Genomic DNA, 18,489 nt, shown 5'->3' with positions numbered 1-18,489 from the left:
TAGTATGTGATGTCTCCACTATAGAGCACAGAGTATTTAAGCAATAAGCCACGAGAGGTCTCAGGTTACCGGGTATTTTACACTGGCTGGGAAGCGTACCCGAGGCGCAGCCGAGGGTCTTCTACCCCGCAGCCAGTGTAAAATACCCGGTAAGCTGGGGCCTCGAGTGGCTTATTGCTTTTCTAAAACGGTTACAAACATATGTACCATATTAAGCTAATAAAACTATTGAATTCACAAAAGTAGCTACGCTTTGCGCTACCAGAGCGAGCCACATAACTTCCTTGTTGTGCTCGGCAAGTAGGCTATGTGACGGGAGAATAGCGCTTGATATTTTTACGGGGCTGCCTGGAGCCACACATTCACAGTCATATGAGCCTGTCGGTGCTTAGACGCCCGCACGGCATGTGTTTGTAAATCAATCAAGCGCTCTCCTTCCCCAGTTCAGCTACAAGGCTGCAAGATGATACAAAGTGATTGAAGGAGTGGGTTATCGGTGAAATTTACACTGGTCACGTGACGGTAACCAGCCAATCAGAATGAAGTATTGGGACTACCCGTTTTAGAAGGATCTACTGCTACCAGAGAATGGTTTAGTATGTGATGTCTCCACTATAGAGCACAGAAGTCTGACGTCAATAGAGGGCACAGGTTCATGTACTTTTTATTTGCATTGAAATCCCCATAGTGGGATTTTAGATCTCCTCATATAAGACAAAACGAATCAATTCATCCATGCCGTTTCACTCATATGGATATGAAGAATCAACATGACTTCATAGTGCTTTTCCAAATGCTCAAAGCGCTTTACAATGGTTCATTCATTCATAAATTGGGAGAAAGAGTGACTGACTGTCATAAACAATACAGAGACACCTCCCTGACAATAACGCAGCTTGTTTATTTTTGGACCACAATGCTTATAGTAGCTAAGGTAGATATTAACACTTAAACTGCAATTGCCGAAAGCCCTTCGGCAGTTGCTTTTTATAATGCATTCGATCAAGCGACCCATAATGCTACTCACGTCTGAGAGAGTCAGAGACACTCCGCTACGCGTCGTGTCTGACCTCGCCTCTCAGCCGTTGTAAAATGCACGGTAAACTGAGACCTCTAGTGGCTTATTGCTGTAATCTACGGTGGTCATGTGATCATGTTAGAACAACGGAGGGCAGGTGGGGGGGGATCAATCTAATCTAAAGATATACCTTCCGCATTCTCACTGGTTCCACACCTGACTCCTCCCACTGAGGAGAGGAGAGGAGAGGAGAGGAGAGGAGAGGAGAGGAGAGGAGAGGAGAGGAGAGGAGAGGAGAGGAGAGGAGAGGAGAGGAGAGGAGAGCAGAGGAGAGGAGAGGAGAGGAGAGCCAATCACTGACGTCCTTCAGAACAGGCCTGAAAATCCACCTTTCCGGCAGCATCGTACGTTGACCTCTGACCTAAAGGTCAGTGTCCTACAGCACCGTACGTTGACCTCTGACCTCCGACCTAAAGGTCAGTGCCCTACTGACCTTAGAGTATATATTAATAGAGTCGTCAACAGATCTCCTCCATCCATTTACATTAAGTAAGTAAGTCTCTATTATATTTGCTACAGCATCGTACCTTGACCTCCGACCTCTGACCTCATCGTACCTTGACCTCCGCCCTGGGCTCCACGGCCTCCACGGTGACCTCCAGCTTCTTGATGGGCGTCGACGTCTGAGGCCCCGCCCCCTCCGTGGGCGTGGCCATGGGAATGCCCGCCTCCAGCAGGGCGGCGTGGGAGAAGACGGGCGCGCTGACGGGCCGCGCGGCGCCCCGCGGCGCGCTGGCGGCCTCTACTGGACACAATAAACAGTTAATGTCAATAATACACACCGCTGGCGCGGTCACACACACACACACACACACACACAGACACACACACACACACACAGACACACACACACACACACAGTCAGCCTCAAGCCTCTGAGTAAAGTCACAGATCGCGTACTGTTCCTTTAAGACCACGCCCCCATGAAGCACCTTTAGCTAAAGCAGCTCTTACATCACTTCCTGTGGCCGCCCACCGACTCTTTCATCACTTCCTGTGGCCGCCCACTGACGGATGCAGAGGAAGAAGCCGTCATCTCAGCGCTAAGATAAACCCAGCGAGCAGCGGCCATGTTGGAACCGTTGAGATGAAGGAAAGGTTAGCTTCAGAGCGCCAAGCAGAGAGTTTGATTGACACATGGAAGCAGAGAGTTTGATTGACACTTCGCCATAACCAATGGAAACCAAGGGATTTTTTTCCTGGAGGCGTGTCCTCTTCTTACAACCCTTAGCTTGAAGTGTTAGCATACTTAGCGTTAGCATACTTACCATCTTGAAGTGTTAGCATACTTAGCGTTAGCATACTTACGGTCTTGAAGCGTTAGCATACTTAGCGTTAGCATACTTACCGTCTTACTTACTTCAAGCATGAAGCCTTTTTTCACTTGGGGATAAAGCAGAAAGCAAAACGCGGAGAGAGAGCGCACACACACCGGAGCAGACCAGAGCGGATCGGACCGGAGAGGATCACTGCGGAGCGGATCGGACTACCTGGCCGTCTGACTCCAGGCTCCAGCAGAACAAACCAATCGTCTTCCTCCAGACGGCCGTGACTCCGCCTCTCGCCCAGGATTCGCTCCTGGAAGGTGGTCGGTCCGAGGAGGGGGCGGGGCTTGGGCTCAGTGGGCGGAGCCTTCGGCACGGGGCTGAGCTCCGCGGCGAAGAACGGGACGGCAGAGACGGCAGCGCCTGTCAATCAAAACCTTACGTTAATAAATACTGTCAATCAAAACCTTACGTTAATAAATACTGTCAATCAAAACATTACATTAACAAATACTGTCAATCAAAACATTACGTTAATAAATACTGTCAATCAAAACCTTACGTTAATAAATACTGTCAATCAAAACCTTACGTTAATAAATACTGTCAATCAAAACATTACGTTAATAAATACTGTCAATCAAAAGCTTACGTTAATAAATACTGTCAATCAAAAGCTTACGTTAATAAATACTGTCAATCAAAACCTTACGTTAATAAATACTGTCAATCTAAACCTTACGTTAATAAATACTGTCAATCAAAAGCTTACGTTAATAAATACTGTCAATCTAAACCTTACGTTAATAAATACTGTCAATCTAAACCTTACGTTAATAAATACTGTCAAAACACAATGAAAACATTACGTTAATAAACATTTATGTTATAATATGTATAATCGTAACACATTTATTTTTCTCGTACCCGTTTTGATCTTCCTGCGTTCCTCCAGAGTGGCTCCGCCCTCAAACAGCCAGAACCAATTGTCTGCCTCCGCTCGCTCGGCCGGCAGCCAATCACCCGCGTCCGCTCGCCCTAGCGGCGGCGGCCATGTTTGTCGCGTCGTCACGGCGACCGCTTGGCGTCTCTCCTCCTCATTGGTCACCGTCACCGCCTCCCACTTCCTGGTCTCCTCCCACGTCCTGGTCTCCTCCCACTTCCTGGTTTCCTCCGTGAGTTGTACGCTCTGTACGGCCTGTCTGGTGGACACTGGAGACAAAACACAGCATTTATGAATGTTAGAATATACTGTACAAATATGTCTGTTGTCGGCCATAAAAAAACACTGTAAACACAACACAAAGTCCCGCCCCCTTTCAGTCCCGCCCCTTTTCAGACCTAACCCGAGGGCCCAGGAAATAATTATCTGTTCATTTTCCCAATAGACTTTTCGAAAAGTAATTTTTATGAAGACGTTTACGCCGCAAACAAAGCCAACTCGGATCATAACAAATCATGACAACAATCACAATGTTTTGGGCCAATCAAATAATTAGAAAGAAGAAAATAAAGGCAGCTAGCTTTATCTTGCTAATAATAAACCTAATAATAAACTTCTCAGGCTCTGCAATGTTAGTAGCACTGAGGTCTCACCTAGTTGGTTATCAGAGACATCGAGAAGCATAAACCAGTCCTCCTCCACCTGTCTGAGTGGAGATGGAGTCACTGGCATGGTGGAGGTCTTCACCCACTGGCCTGGTGTCTGTTCTAGAGTGGAGGTCTTCTCCACCCACTGGCCTGGTGTCTGTTCTATAGTGGAGGTCTTCTCCACCCACTGGCCTGGTGTCTGTTCTGTCAGTATCACGCTGGTCTCAACGACCTGTCCACGCTCCACCCAAGACACTGTCACGCACGCACGCACAACGCACACACAACACACAGGTTGTTCAGTTCAAGGACCGTCAGCTGAGATACCAGATCAGATAACATGATTCAGTTTAAACTTCTTCATAGATTTCATAGACTATAGATCTTCTACATATTCAATGATAAGGGTTAAGTAGGGTGTGTTAGATTTAACACACAGAGTAGTGTGTGTTAGATTGAACACACAGAGTAGGGTGTGTTAGATTTAACACACAGAGTGTTCATAACGGTGTTTATGGTCATCAGACTACCTGGTGACGCCAGGAGGGGGAGGGTCTTCTCGCTGATGACATCAAACACAGCGAACCAATCGTCTCCTTCCTCTCGTCGGATGTGTTTGACGTCAGACCGACGAGTCTGTTCCTCCTTCCTGCTGTCCCGAACGACCTCCACCCTCCTCCACGTCGCCCCCTGCTGGCTCGTCACCGCCGTCACCTCTGAGCTCGTCCCCTCTACCCTCGTCCCCTCTACCCTCGTCCCCTCTACCCTCGTCACCTCCGTCACCGAGGTCTTCATGGTCGTCACCTCCGTCACAGATCTCTGCAGAGCGTCTGGTTGGCCTGTTGGTAACGATGGGTGTGACACTGCGTGAGAAGAGGAGTTAACGGGCAATTATGGGCACTAGATGTTCCCGTAAACCTCAAGTTCAGCAGCACATACAGTTAATATACGGTAATATGCAGGTGTGATGGTACAATTACGGGAGTTCCCTGTAATATACCCATCCGTATTCCATGCTTTTTACGCAGTGTTACAATAGCTTTACTGGGACGAGAACCCATGACACATGATGGAGAGAGAGAGAGAGAGAGAGCGAGAGAGACAGAGAGAGAGAGAGAGACTACCTCTTGGCATGAGGACGGTTTCTTCATCAAACAGCAGAAACCAGACATCATCTTGCTGTGTTCTTGGTGGAGCTGATGACAGTGTAGGCGTTGGGCCAGAGGTCTCCATCGCTGGTATAGGTTGTATAGGCGGTGTAGGTTGTATAGGCGGTGTAGGCGGTGTAGGCGGTGCTCCAGAGCTCTCCATCGCTGCTATCTTTGGTTTCATCTCTGCAGCTCTGCTCTGGGATGCTGTTGGACCAAATACCAGTCAGACGCGTGCGTGCGTGCGTGCGTACATGCATGCGTGCGTACATGCATGCGTGCGTACATGCATGCGTGCGTGCGTGCGTGCGTGCGTACATGCATGCGTGCGTACATGCATGCGTGCGTACATGCATGCGTGCGTACATGCATGCGTGCGTGCACTGGGTTCTCATACCTGGAGGAACGTAGGACTGTGGCTGAAGCTCGACATCCAGGAAGATGAACCAGTCGTCATCCTGTCTCACACTGATGATGTCATCCTCCTGGAGTCTGCTCTGCTCTTCCTGGATGTTGTGTCTCACACTGATGATGTCATCATCCTGCTCTGTGATCTGGTCAAACAGATCAGCAGCTTCGGTGTAGATCCCAGTAGGAGATCCAGTAGATTCTACCGTGTGGATCCCAGGAGATCCAGTAGATTCCTGACGAAGCCGGACAGATTCCTGCTCCATGACGACTGCTGAGAAAACAGGTGTTTTCATTGATGATCATTCATCAAACATTGTGAAAACGGATGAACACATCAAGACTATTAAGCCTGTTGTCTGTTCCACAACCTGTGAATGATACAGATTATATCAAACTATAACCTGTGAATGATACAGAATATATAAAACTATAACCTGTGAATGGTACAGATTATATAAAACTGTAATGTATAAATGATACAGACACATCCACAATGTGGGCATCACCAACCAATTGGTGCCTTGTTCATTTGACTTTCTTTGCACCACAGTCTGTTAGACGGAATAGTCTGTCTGGAGGATAACGCCTGATTTACTATACTAATATAATGTATATACTAATATACTGTCTGTCTGGTTTATATACTAATATCTGTCTGGAGAGGCCGACGCCTGCTTTCTGTGATTGCGTGACAAGTGACGATATAGCAGATTTACAAGCTCTGCAGAAGGAGAGAGATGGAACTGGGCTGTACCTGGTGGAGAGAGAGACGCTTCTCTGGGGACGACGTCCAGTAGAACAAACCAGACGTCCTCTGTCCTCCTCCGAGGCTGAGGAGATGGAGCTGGTGGAGGAGATGGAGCTGGTGGAGGAGACGGAGCTGGTGGAGGAGATGGAGCCTGTTGATCGTAGCTCCATTCTTCTCTGGCCTGCAGTGTTGTGGTTGTTGTCGTGGTCTGTGATGTGATCTGGATCTGCTGCACTGTGGTCTTCTCACCCTTAGACACCACAGGTCTGATCTGGATCTGCTGCACTGTGGTCTTCTCACCCTCAGACACCACAGGTCCTGACAGAGAAACCACCACAACTCATTAGAAACACTAGAAGTCTTCAATCTTCACATGAGAATCATTATAATTATCTCTATAAAGACATCTTGTCAAGATGACAAACGGTGACAAACGTAGTACCTTTATTTACAGTTTGCTAATGAAGAGTATACTCTGAATATATTCTTTCAAATGAGGTTTGGCCTTATATCAAAAATACATGCTCAGTTTTTTATACATTTGCAACTATTTGAATAAAGGTTGTACACATCAGTGACATTAACCACTGGGAAAATCCCTAATTGAGAGAGTGCAGGCCACCACAGCTCATGAAACATATAGGCTGCTTAGTGCTGGCCCTACCATATCTCTCCTTTCTCTGGCTCTATGACTTATACGCCCATGAAAAATGGAAAAAATAAATTTCATTGAGTGTATACCATTTGGAATTATACCAATCGGTTGAGATTTGGCTGATTAGCCAAAGTTAGATATCAACTTTTTGCGCGACGGGCCATTGGGACTGTGGCGGCGGTGTTTTACCTATACTTGTGAGGACCTCTGCTTGGATTCATGGTGAGTGCGCACCGAAAAGTAATTGGAATCTATTTTTTTTGCCACATTATAAACAAGTTTACTTTACCTCCTCACTGTCCTCAGTGTTTGGAACGGGACAGTGAAATTGTGCGGCTTGAGAAAAATTAGTTAATTTGTGTTGGATTATTGGTGGGTTTTCCGTAGATATTAAGGACTAGTTAGGGTGTGTTTTACCTGGTGGAGAGAGAGACGCTTCTCTGGGGACGACGTCCAGTAGAACAAACCAGACGTCCTCTGTCCTCGTCCGAGGCTGAGGAGACGGAGCTGGTGGAGGAGATGGAGCTGGTGGAGGAGATGGAGCTGGTGGAGGAGATGGAGCCTGTTGATCGTAGCTCCATTCTTCTCTGGCCTGCAGTGTTGTGGTTGTTGTCGTGGTCTGTGATGTGATCTGGATCTGCTGCACTGTGGTCTTCTCACCCTCAGACACCACAGGTCCTGACAGAGAAACCACCACAACTCATTAGAAACACTAGAAGTCTTCAATCTTCACATGAGAATCATTATAATTATCTCTAAAGACATCTTTATGAGAATCATTATAATTATCTCTATAAAGACATCTTTATGAGAATCATTATAATTATCTCTATAAAGACATCTTGAAGAAAGAATCATTATAATTATCTCTATAAAGACATCTTGCAAGATGACAAACGGTGACAAACGGTGATCGAACGGATCGCTCTGTGCCTCTACCTGGTGACACTGTGTCTGTTATCACTGTGTCTGTTATCATTACCTACCTGGTGACACTGTCTGTTATCACTACCTACCTTGGCTACCTAGTAACAGTGTGTCTGTTATCACTACCTGTCTGGGGACAGTATGTCTGGTATCACTGTGTCTGTTATCACTGTGTCTGTTATCCTACCTGGTGAAGGTGAAGACACAACATCCAGTAAGATGAACCAGTCGTCATCCTGGAGTCTGCTCTGTCTCACACTGATGATGTCATCATCCTGAAGTCGGCTCTGCTCTTCCTGGATGGTCTGTCTCGCACTGATGATGTCGTCCAGCTTCTCTGTGATCTGGTCAAACAGATCAGCGTCTGCTGAGTGGATCCCAGGAGATCCCTGACCAACTGCTGAGAAAACAACAGGACATATATTGTTGGAGCAGGAGACGGAACTATACATGAGAGCAGAGCAGCTGCGAATAAACGTTTACAGACAGTCAGCCAAAAAGAACTATTTATTTGGGGGGAAGGATCTCCTCTTCTGCAGACAAGAGTGCACTAAAGACCACAGAGTCTTCTACAGGGAAAAGTTTCATATAAATTAGATGTATTATTAGGTTTTTTTGTACATGAAAAACAACACATTTGAAACAATATCATAATATTGGGTTGTGCAGGTGAAATTTATAAAATCCTGTGTGTTAATCTCACCTCGTTCTAACAACAACGATACAAAGAAATCATACATTATTTGGCAACATAAATAAAACTATACAGTTCTGTAGGAGGAGCATTCAGTAGAACATCATATGAATTAGAGGTATTAGTTGTACCTGTGGGAACGTCAGATGGTTCTGTATTATTATTATTATTATTATTATTATTATTATATTAGAGGTATTAGTTGTACCTGTGGGAACGTCAGATGGTTCTGTATTATTATTATTATTATTATTATTATTATTATTATTATTATATTAGAGGTATTAGTTGTACCTGTGGGAACGTCAGATGGTTCTGTATTATTATTATTATTATTATTATTATTATATTAGAGGTATTAGTTGTACCTGTGGGAACGTCAGATGGTTCTGTAGCTGGAAGGTCCAGAAGAACATCACCCTGAGAAGATAGAAGCTGTTCGTAGCTCCATTCTTCTCTGGTCTGCAGTGTTCTTGTTGTTGTCGTCTGTGATGTGATCTGGATCTGCTGGACTGTGGTCTCCTCACCCTCAGGATCTAACAGAGAAAACCCATGAAGAAAATAGTAGAATGTTAAAGTAGTACGTTTTACTGCTGGATATGTATGCTACAGTTACATGTGCATAGAGGTGTTCTCTATAGCGCTACCTAGTGGTTATGTGGACTCTATAGCGCTACCTAGTGGTTCTGTGGACTCTATAGTGCTACCTAGTGGTTCTGTGGACTCTATAGCGCTACCTAGTGGTTATGTGGACTCTATAGCGCTACCTAGTGGTTCTGTGGACTCTATAGCGCTACCTAGTGGTTCTGTGGACTCTATAGTGCTACCTAGTGGTTATGTGGACTCTATAGCGCTACCTAGTGGTTCTGTGGACTCTATAGTGCTACCTAGTGCTAGTGGTTCTGTGGACTCTATAGCGCTACCTTGGCAGACTTGGCAACCCGACTGTAGAAAGTAACAGTACAGTAAAGAACCTGGGGGTCATTATTGATTCTGAATTGAATTTTAATTCACACATTAATCATGTTACCAAGATTGCCTTTTTTCACCTTAGAAATATTGCACGAATCAGAGCCTATTTGTCACTGGACGATGCAAAAACGCTAATCCACGCCTTTGTTTTTTCTCGGCTTGATTACTGCAATGCACTTTTTTCTGGACTGCCTAAGAAAACAACTGACAGATTACAACTTGTCCAAGAAATAGCAGCCAGAGTTTTAACTAGAACTAAGATGAGAGAACATATTACTCCAGTTTTGGCTTCACTGCACTGGCTTCCGGTTGTTTTTAGGATTGTTTCTAAAATTATTTTACTTCTTTGCCTAAATATGTCCCAAACCGCCCCCTTAAGGTCTTCCACTGCTGGCCTGCTCGCTTTGCCTAAAAAAATGGCAACTAAAAATACGGGCCGTCGGCGTGGAACAAACTCCCAGTGTACCTTCGACAGGCAGCCTCTGTAGACATTTTTAAAGCACAGCTCAAGACCCACTTCTACAACATTGCTTTTATTGATCTTTTATTTTTTGTTATTAATTTCCACTGTATTGCATTACTGCTTGTTTTTTAATGTCGTTGCCTTGCTTTTCTTTTTTTTCCTTTCATGTCATGAAAGGTGCTATACAAATATATATATATATATATTTTTTTTAAGATTTCTTTTTGCGGCTTACACCTTTTATTGTTTTTTTTTTAAGGGACAGACAGTAGGCTGACAGGAAACGGGAGAGAGATGGGGGGGGGAAGACATGCAGTAAAGGCCGTGTCGGGCTCGGGACTCGAACCCGCGACACACTGCGACTGGATTACCAGTCGGGTGCCCAGACGGTTATTATTATTATTATTATTACCTAGTGGTACGTAAGTCACGTCTCTGGGGACCACATCCAGCAGCAGGAACCATTCGTTGTCCCTGGCTCTCATTGGCTGCAGTGTGTCGAGCATCGCTCTCATTGGCTGCCCTGTGTCGAGCATCGCTCTCATTGGCTGCGGTGTGTCGAGCATCGCTCTCATTGGCTGCGGTGGGGTTTCATCGACAGCGGACAGCTCTGGTCTCTCCTCTCCCGTCTCCTCAACGGTTGTTCTTTCAGTCTTGGAGGAGGTTCCAACTCTGACTCTGTGCTCCCAGCTCACTGAAATGAAGAACAGCATAAGAAATAGCCTGAAGGGGCGTGGTCTAGAGGGGCGTGGCCTAGAGGGGTGTGGTCTAGAGGGGCGTGGCCCAGCCTGTGTAGTTTAGGGGTGGCCCACACTACGTGAAAAGGGCAATTATGGACACTGTATTTGCCCGTAAACCTCAAGTTCAGCAGCAGTTAATATACGGTAATATACGGGTGTGATGGTACACTGTATTTGTAGTTTAGCAGGCATATACAGTAATATATATAAGGGTGTGATGGTACAATTCGTGAGTTTACCGGAGTTTGTTGGAAAGTTTAACGGGAGTTTCCTGTAATATACACATCCGTATTCCATGCTTTTTGCGCAGTGCCAGCCTGTGTGGTTTAGGGGGTTTCAAAAAATAATTTGCCTAACGTAACGATACTGGGTTTCTGAACTGCCCATTTAATTAATTCTGTCAGCACACGGTACTGTACAGAGCCATGGCTGAGTGGAACAAACTGCCAGCTATAATCACAAAAGAAAAAACTAAATCAAGTTTCAAGAGACAATTGAAGAGGCATCTTGAAAGCCAAAAACTGTAGGGCGCTCGAATGCGCACGGACACGCATACACGCACACACACACACACACACACACACACACACACACACACACACACACACACACACACACGCGCACACACACACAGCAGTCATGATCATGATTAGGATAATATTTTAAATTTTCTTTTCTTTTCTTTTCTTTATATATCCTGTATATGTCCGGTAATTCATGTCATGTCGAATGTCATGTTTTTATGTTCTGTGTGGACCACAGGAAGATTAGCTGCTGCTATGCACCAGCTAATGGGGATCCTAATAAAAGTCTAAACTAACAACATGATGTTCATTTAATTCATTCTGTACCTGGTGGAGGAACGACGTCCAGCAGTATGAACCAGTCGTCGTCGGCGGCGGCATACGGAGGGTTAACTTCTCTGATCGTCAGCCAGAGCTGTGACCTTTCTCTGAGCGCTGTGACCTCTGTGACCTCTGTGACCTCTGTGACCTCATCCACGGAGGTCATCCTAACCTCCGCTGTAGTAGGAGGATGGGGGTTCCCCTGGACAGCAGGATGGGGCTTCCCCTGAACAATGGGATTCCCCTGAGCACGCTCCACCACTGGTAAAAGATTAATTACAATTTACAATGTAGTCATTTTATCAGTAAGCAATTTACAGTAAGCAAGAGCAACACATAGTAATACATCACATACATAGAAATAGTCAAGAAACATAAGCAAACTAAGAACCTATTATCTGTCTAACAGTAGAATATGTGTACAATGAAAGTATGAGTCCATATAGTGCTATGTCTTCATAAAATTATATCTAAGTTGCATAAGTTGAGCCTTTGCATACGCCTGTAAGGTGGTGGAGGATAGGGGAGGGGCTACAGGCTGTAAGGTGGTCGAGGATAGGGGAGGGGCTACGGGAGGGGCTACGGGCTGTAAGGTGGTCGAGGCTAGGGGAGGGGCTACAGGCTGTAAGGTGGTCGAGGATAGGGGAGGGGCTAGGGGAGGGGCTACGGGCTGTAAGGTGGTCGAGGCTAGGGGAGGGGCTACAGGCTGTAAGGTGGTCGAGGATAGGGGAGGGGCTACGGGCTGTAAGGTGGTCGAGGCTAGGGGAGGGGCTACGGGCTGTAAGGTGGTCGAGGCTAGGGGAGGGGCTAGGGGAGGGGCTACGGGCTGTAAGGTGGTCGAGGCTAGGGGAGGGGCTACGGGCTGTAAGGTGGTCGAGGCTAGGGGAGGGGCTACGGGCTGTAAGGTGGTCGAGGCTAGGGGAGGGGCTACGGGCTGTAAGGTGGTCGAGGCTAGGGGAGGGGCTATGGGCTGTAAGGTGGTCGAGGCTAGGGGAGGGGCTACGGGCTGTAAGGTGGTCGAGGCTAGGGGAGGGGCTACGGGCTGTAAGGTGGTCGAGGCTAGGGGAGGGGCTACGGGCTGTAAGGTGGTCGAGGCTAGGGGAGGGGCTACGGGCTGTAAGGTGGTCGAGGCTAGGGGAGGGGCTACGGGTTGTAAGGTGGTCGAGGCTAGGGGAGGGGCTAGGGGAGGGGCTACGGGCTGTAAGGTGGTCGAGGATAGGGGAGGGGCTACGGGCTGTAAGGTGGTCGAGGCTAGGGGAGGGGCTAGGGGAGGGGCTACGGGCTGTAAGGTGGTCGAGGCTAGGGGAGGGGCTAGGGGAGGGGCTACGGGCTGTAAGGTGGTCGAGGCTAGGGGAGGGGCTACGTGAGATTTCTCGCCGTGACGCGTGTTCAGAGGTTTACGACTAGGCTGAAGAAACGGCACCATTTGTACCTGCGGGTTTGAAGGAGATCTTGTACGGAGATCGTTCCATCAGGATGTACCACTCGTCTGTGACTCCGCCCACCTCAGAGCGCCTCCTCTGCGCCTCCTCTCTCTCCTCCCGAGACTCCTCCGCTACGATGGTCACTGTCTTCAGGCTCCGCCTCCTCTCCCTGCCCTGGACCTCAGAGGAGGAGGAGGAAGTGGAGGTGAGCCTTCGTCTCAGAATGCCGTGCTCCTCCTTCTCCTCCTCCTCCTTCTCTTCCTCCACCTCCTCCTCCTCTTCCTCCTCCTCATCCTCCTCCTCTTCTTCTGCTGGATCTCCTTCAGACAGTTCCTTCACTTGATCCTGTACAAAGAGTCGATGTTGATGTTGTTTTGGTCACAACAGGTCTTTCAAATATATTTTAGTCATCTGATGTTTTACTTTTAGTCTAGTGTTAGTTGACTAAATATCATAAGATTTTAGTCGACAAAATGTACAGTTGATTTAGCCGACTAAAATGCATTTTGGCAGTGCTGGCGTCATAATGCCTGATTTATAAAACAGACGTCCTTCAAGCTCACAGTGTGATCGTCTGTTTTCAAAGATCAACTCCCACACACAGCCAAGCGCCTCCCACATGCAGCCAAGCCCCTCCCACATGCAGCCAAGCCCCTCCCACACGCAGCCTAGTTTAGCGTACGCACGCACGCATGCACGCCTCCCTGATATTGTTTTGTCTAGTTTTTTATTTGTTGACGGAATTGTTGGTATATTTAGTCATAGTTTTAGACATCATAGCTTAGTTTGTATTCAGTTTCTGTCAGTGATAAAAAGGTTGTCGTCATAGATTTAGTATTTCCCACCTGGTCTCCTTGGTGTTCTCCAGCTGGTCCCATCAGCTCCTCCACGGTGCTCTCCACAACCCTCCTCACCAGGTCTCTAGCCAGAAGACCCACCTCCCTCTGGGAGAGCTCTTCACCCCCCACCTCCCTCTGGGACAGGTCGTCTTCTAGCAGACCCTTCAGAAACACCCTCCTGATGTCCTCCGCCAGTTCGTCCTCGCCGCCGCCCCTCCCCCTCGCCTCTCGACCGGCCGAACTGAGCTCCGCCCTGCCCTGAAGGGAGTCGTCTACTTCCTGTCGGAGCCTGGCCACTTCCTCTCTGCCCAGCTCTCCTTCTATGGCGCTCTGGATTCTCCCGGCCAGCTGGTCCACTTCCTGGAGCCGGCCCTCCAGAACCTTCACGTCCCTGAGCCTCTCCTCCAGAACCTCCTCCTCCTTCAGAGTGGACACGACAGTCCTCCTGACCTCCTGATGCCTGGAGGTGGTCTCCACACGCCTCACTTCACTGGTTCCTTTCACCTGGACCATGTCCTGATGCCTGGAAGAAGTCTCCACACGCCTCACTTCACTGGTTCCTTTCACCTGGACCATGTCCTGATGCCTGGAGGAGGTCTCCTGGACCATGTCCTGATGCCTGGAGGAGGTCTCCACACGCCTCACTTCACTGGTTCTCTTCACCTGGACCATGTCCTCCCCATCTATGTGGACAATCCATTTTAGATAATCATGTTATAGATAGTCAAGTTTTTCAATTAGATTAGATTAGATGTCTTTATTATCCACAAGGGGAAATTGTTCTGCTCAGGTCAATGCATACATTCAGGACAATACATAATTATACAAATACAATAAAACACCCAGCAAAGTACTAGTAAAATAATTCAAAAAAATGTAAAGCTATTAAAAGAAAGCAAAGTCTCTCTCCACACCATGAAACACTCATAATACATAATGTATATGTGCGTGCGTGCACTCAGTCCAGTTAATCTGTCTGCGTGCGTGCGTGCGTGCGTGCCTGCCTGCGTGCGTGCGTGCGTGCGTGCCTGCGTGCGTGCGCCGGGGGCACTGGCAAGCAGGTCCAGCTGAGGTGTATCAGGTATTGGGGGGTTTGTGTTTGTTAAGGAGCCTAATGGCAGAGGGGATGAAACTGGCACTGCCCTTTCTTTGCCTTCTTGAATCTCCATGCAGTGTATCTCCTACCCGAGGGTAGAACCTTGAAGCGGGTGCTGAGGTTATGAGTTGTGTCTCTCGCGATCTTTCCTGCAATCAAGTTCTAAACGTTTTATTTTATAATTATACGATGCAATCATGTTATCGGTAAATTATTATGTATATTGTTTTCAAATCATGTCTTTATATGTGTTGTTGTACTCCAGGTCGAGGCCTCCTATAAACCTTTGGACATGCTTGCGTCCTCCTAGCACTTTCCCTTTTGTAATCTACACACCGGTATATCTCCCTTTTGTATTGTTTTTATATTGTACATTAGATCATAACCATCCAACCACTCCCTGAATCCATGTACATTAGAACATCCAACCACATCCCACCACTCCCAGAATTACATGACTTACCCTGGAGTCTGCTCTGTCTCACACGGATGATGTCATCATCCTGGAGTCTGCTCTGTCTCACACCGATGATGTCATCATCCTGGAGTCTGCTCTGTCTCACACTGATGATGTCGCCCAGGTGCTCTGTGATCTGGTCAAACAGATCGGCAGGAGATCCAGGAGATCCAGGAGATTCCTGACCAGCTGCTGAGAAAACAACATGAACACATCAGAGCAGGAACTACATGAGAGCATTATTAATTATAACCTTTAGCACCACCATTAATGAACAATTCATTACATTCAGTAAATCCTACTATAAGTGAATGAAGTCTGAACAGGTTTCTCTCCTCAGTGAATAAATCCTACTATAAGTGAATGAAGTCTGAACGGGTTTCTCTCCTCAGTGAATAAATCCTACTGTAAGTGAATGAAGTCTGAACGGGTTTCTCGCCTCAGTGAATAAATCCTACTATAAGTGAATGAAGTCTGAACAGGTTTCTCTCCTCAGTGAATAAATCCTACTATAAGTGAATGAAGTCTGAACGGGTTTCTCTCCTCAGTGAATAAATCCTACTATAAGTGAATGAAGTCTGAACGGGTTTCTCTCCTCAGTGAATAAATCCTACTATAAGTTAATGAAGTCTGAACAGGTTTCTCTCCTCAGTGAATAAATCCTACTATAAGTGAATGAAGTCTGAACGGGTTTCTCTCCTCAGTGAATAAATCCTACTGCAAGTGAATGAAGTCTGAACGGGTTTCTCTCCTCAGTGAATAAATCCTACTATAAGTGAATGAAGTCTGAACAGGTTTCTCTCCTCAGTGAATAAATCCTACTATCAGTGAATGAAGTCTGAACGGGTTTCTCTCCTCAGTGAATAAATCCTACTATAAGTGAATGAAGTCTGAACAGGTTTCTCTCCTCAGTGAATAAATCCTGCTATAAGTGAATGAAGTCTGAACGGGTTTCTCTCCTCAGTGAATAAATCCTACTATAAGTGAATGAAGTCTGAACAGGTTTCTCTCCTCAGTGGATAAATCCTACTATAAGTGAATGAAGTCTGAACAGGTTTCTCTCCTCAGTGAATAAATCCTACTATAAGTGAATGAAGTCTGAACGGGTTTCTCTCCTCAGTGAATAAATCCTACTATAAGTGAATGAAGTCTGAACAGGTTTCTCTCCTCAGTGGATAAATCCTACTATAAGTGAATGAAGTCTGAACAGGTTTCTCTCCTCAGTGAATAAATCCTACTATAAGTGAATGAAGTCTGAACGGGTTTCTCTCCTCAGTGAATAAATCCTACTGTAAGTGAATGAAGTCTGAACGGGTTTCTCTCCTCAGTGAATAAATCCTACTATAAGTTAATGAAGTCTGAACAGGTTTCTCTCCTCAGTGAATAAATCCTACTATAAGTGAATGAAGTCTGAACGGGTTTCTCTCCTCAGTGAATAAATCCTACTATAAGTGAATGAAGTCTGAACAGGTTTCTCTCCTCAGTGAATAAATCCTACCATAAGTGAATGAAGTCTGAACAGGTTTCTCTCCTCAGTGAATAAATCCTACTATAAGTGAATGAAGTCTGAACGGGTTTCTCTCCTCAGTGAATAAATCCTACTGCAAGTGAATGAAGTCTGAACGGGTTTCTCTCCTCAGTGAATAAATCCTACTATAAGTGAATGAAGTCTGAACAGGTTTCTCTCCTCAGTGAATAAATCCTACTATCAGTGAATGAAGTCTGAACGGGTTTCTCTCCTCAGTGAATAAATCCTACTATAAGTGAATGAAGTCTGAACAGGTTTCTCTCCTCAGTGAATAAATCCTGCTATAAGTGAATGAAGTCTGAACGGGTTTCTCTCCTCAGTGAATAAATCCTACTGTAAGTGAATGAAGTCTGAACAGGTTTCTCTCCTCAGTGAATAAATCCTACTATAAGTGAATGAAGTCTGAACGGGTTTCTCTCCTCAGTGAATAAATCCTACTATAAGTGAATGAAGTCTGAACAGGTTTCTCTCCTCAGTGGATAAATCCTACTATAAGTGAATGAAGTCTGAACAGGTTTCTCTCCTCAGTGAATAAATCCTACTATAAGTGAATGAAGTCTGAACAGGTTTCTCTCCTCAGTGAATAAATCCTACTATAAGTGAATGAAGTCTGAACAGGTTTCTCTCCTCAGTGAATAAATCCTACTATAAGTGAATGAAGTCTGAACGGGTTTCTCTCCTCAGTGAATAAATCCTACTGCAAGTGAATGAAGTCTGAACGGGTTTCTCTCCTCAGTGAATAAATCCTACTATAAGTGAATGAAGTCTGAACAGGTTTCTCTCCTCAGTGAATAAATCCTACTATCAGTGAATGAAGTCTGAACGGGTTTCTCTCCTCAGTGAATAAATCCTACTATAAGTGAATGAAGTCTGAACAGGTTTCTCTCCTCAGTGAATAAATCCTGCTATAAGTGAATGAAGTCTGAACGGGTTTCTCTCCTCAGTGAATAAATCCTACTGTAAGTGAATGAAGTCTGAACAGGTTTCTCTCCTCAGTGAATAAATCCTACTATAAGTGAATGAAGTCTGAACGGGTTTCTCTCCTCAGTGAATAAATCCTACTATAAGTGAATGAAGTCTGAACAGGTTTCTCTCCTCAGTGGATAAATCCTACTATAAGTGAATGAAGTCTGAACAGGTTTCTCTCCTCAGTGAATAAATCCTACTATAAGTGAATGAAGTCTGAACAGGTTTCTCTCCTCAGTGAATAAATCCTACTATAAGTGAATGAAGTCTGAACAGGTTTCTCTCCTCAGTGAATAAATCCTACTATAAATGAATGAAGTCTGAACAGGTTTCTCTCCTCAGTGGGCCGAGCAGGGATCTGAACTTCACCCTATAATCTGTCTTCTAATTGGCACTGTGATTGGCCGATGTGATTGGCTGTAAGGCGTGCCATTCTGCACTGTGATTGGCCGAGCAACTCACTGCGGTCCAGTGTGTGGTGCCAGACGTCTTCTGGTTGGAGGACGGGTCGTAACAGCCTGTCCAATGAGCTGGACGCTGTGTAGCCACGCCCACCTGGTAATGTCAATTACGTTCATTCAATCACATCCCATTAGTGACATCACATTAATGACATCACATTAATGACATCACATTAATGACA

The 18,489-nt window shown here is 46.0% G+C and overlaps 1 protein-coding gene across 1 annotated transcript in view; it reads right to left on the bottom strand.

Annotated features, from left to right (window-relative positions):
- The window catches only part of LOC308318810 (uncharacterized protein), a 61,371-nt gene that overhangs the window by 8,718 nt on the left and 34,164 nt on the right, over window positions 1–18,489 (bottom strand). The window contains exons 18-32 of the mRNA XM_080768455.1: window positions 18,309–18,401; window positions 15,381–15,544; window positions 8,010–8,118; window positions 7,313–7,573; window positions 6,247–6,558; window positions 5,621–5,763; window positions 5,479–5,563; window positions 5,058–5,288; window positions 4,708–4,772; window positions 4,464–4,677; window positions 3,940–4,188; window positions 3,271–3,555; window positions 2,569–2,766; window positions 1,636–1,823; window positions 1,209–1,247 (exon numbers count right to left, since the gene is read on the bottom strand). Of these exons, the coding sequence (XP_080624581.1) occupies window positions 1,209–1,247; window positions 1,636–1,823; window positions 2,569–2,766; window positions 3,271–3,555; window positions 3,940–4,188; window positions 4,464–4,677; window positions 4,708–4,772; window positions 5,058–5,288; window positions 5,479–5,563; window positions 5,621–5,763; window positions 6,247–6,558; window positions 7,313–7,573; window positions 8,010–8,118; window positions 15,381–15,544; window positions 18,309–18,401 (2,636 nt within the window). The remainder of the gene's footprint in view (window positions 1–1,208; window positions 1,248–1,635; window positions 1,824–2,568; window positions 2,767–3,270; window positions 3,556–3,939; window positions 4,189–4,463; window positions 4,678–4,707; window positions 4,773–5,057; window positions 5,289–5,478; window positions 5,564–5,620; window positions 5,764–6,246; window positions 6,559–7,312; window positions 7,574–8,009; window positions 8,119–15,380; window positions 15,545–18,308; window positions 18,402–18,489) is intronic.

Source organism: Protomyctophum bolini, assembly GCF_963924005.1.
Source record: "Protomyctophum bolini genome assembly, chromosome: 7".
Taxonomy (NCBI): domain Eukaryota; kingdom Metazoa; phylum Chordata; class Actinopteri; order Myctophiformes; family Myctophidae; genus Protomyctophum; species Protomyctophum bolini.
The sequence above is the reverse complement of the archived record's forward strand: the minus strand, read 5'-3'. Positions and strand labels throughout refer to the sequence as shown.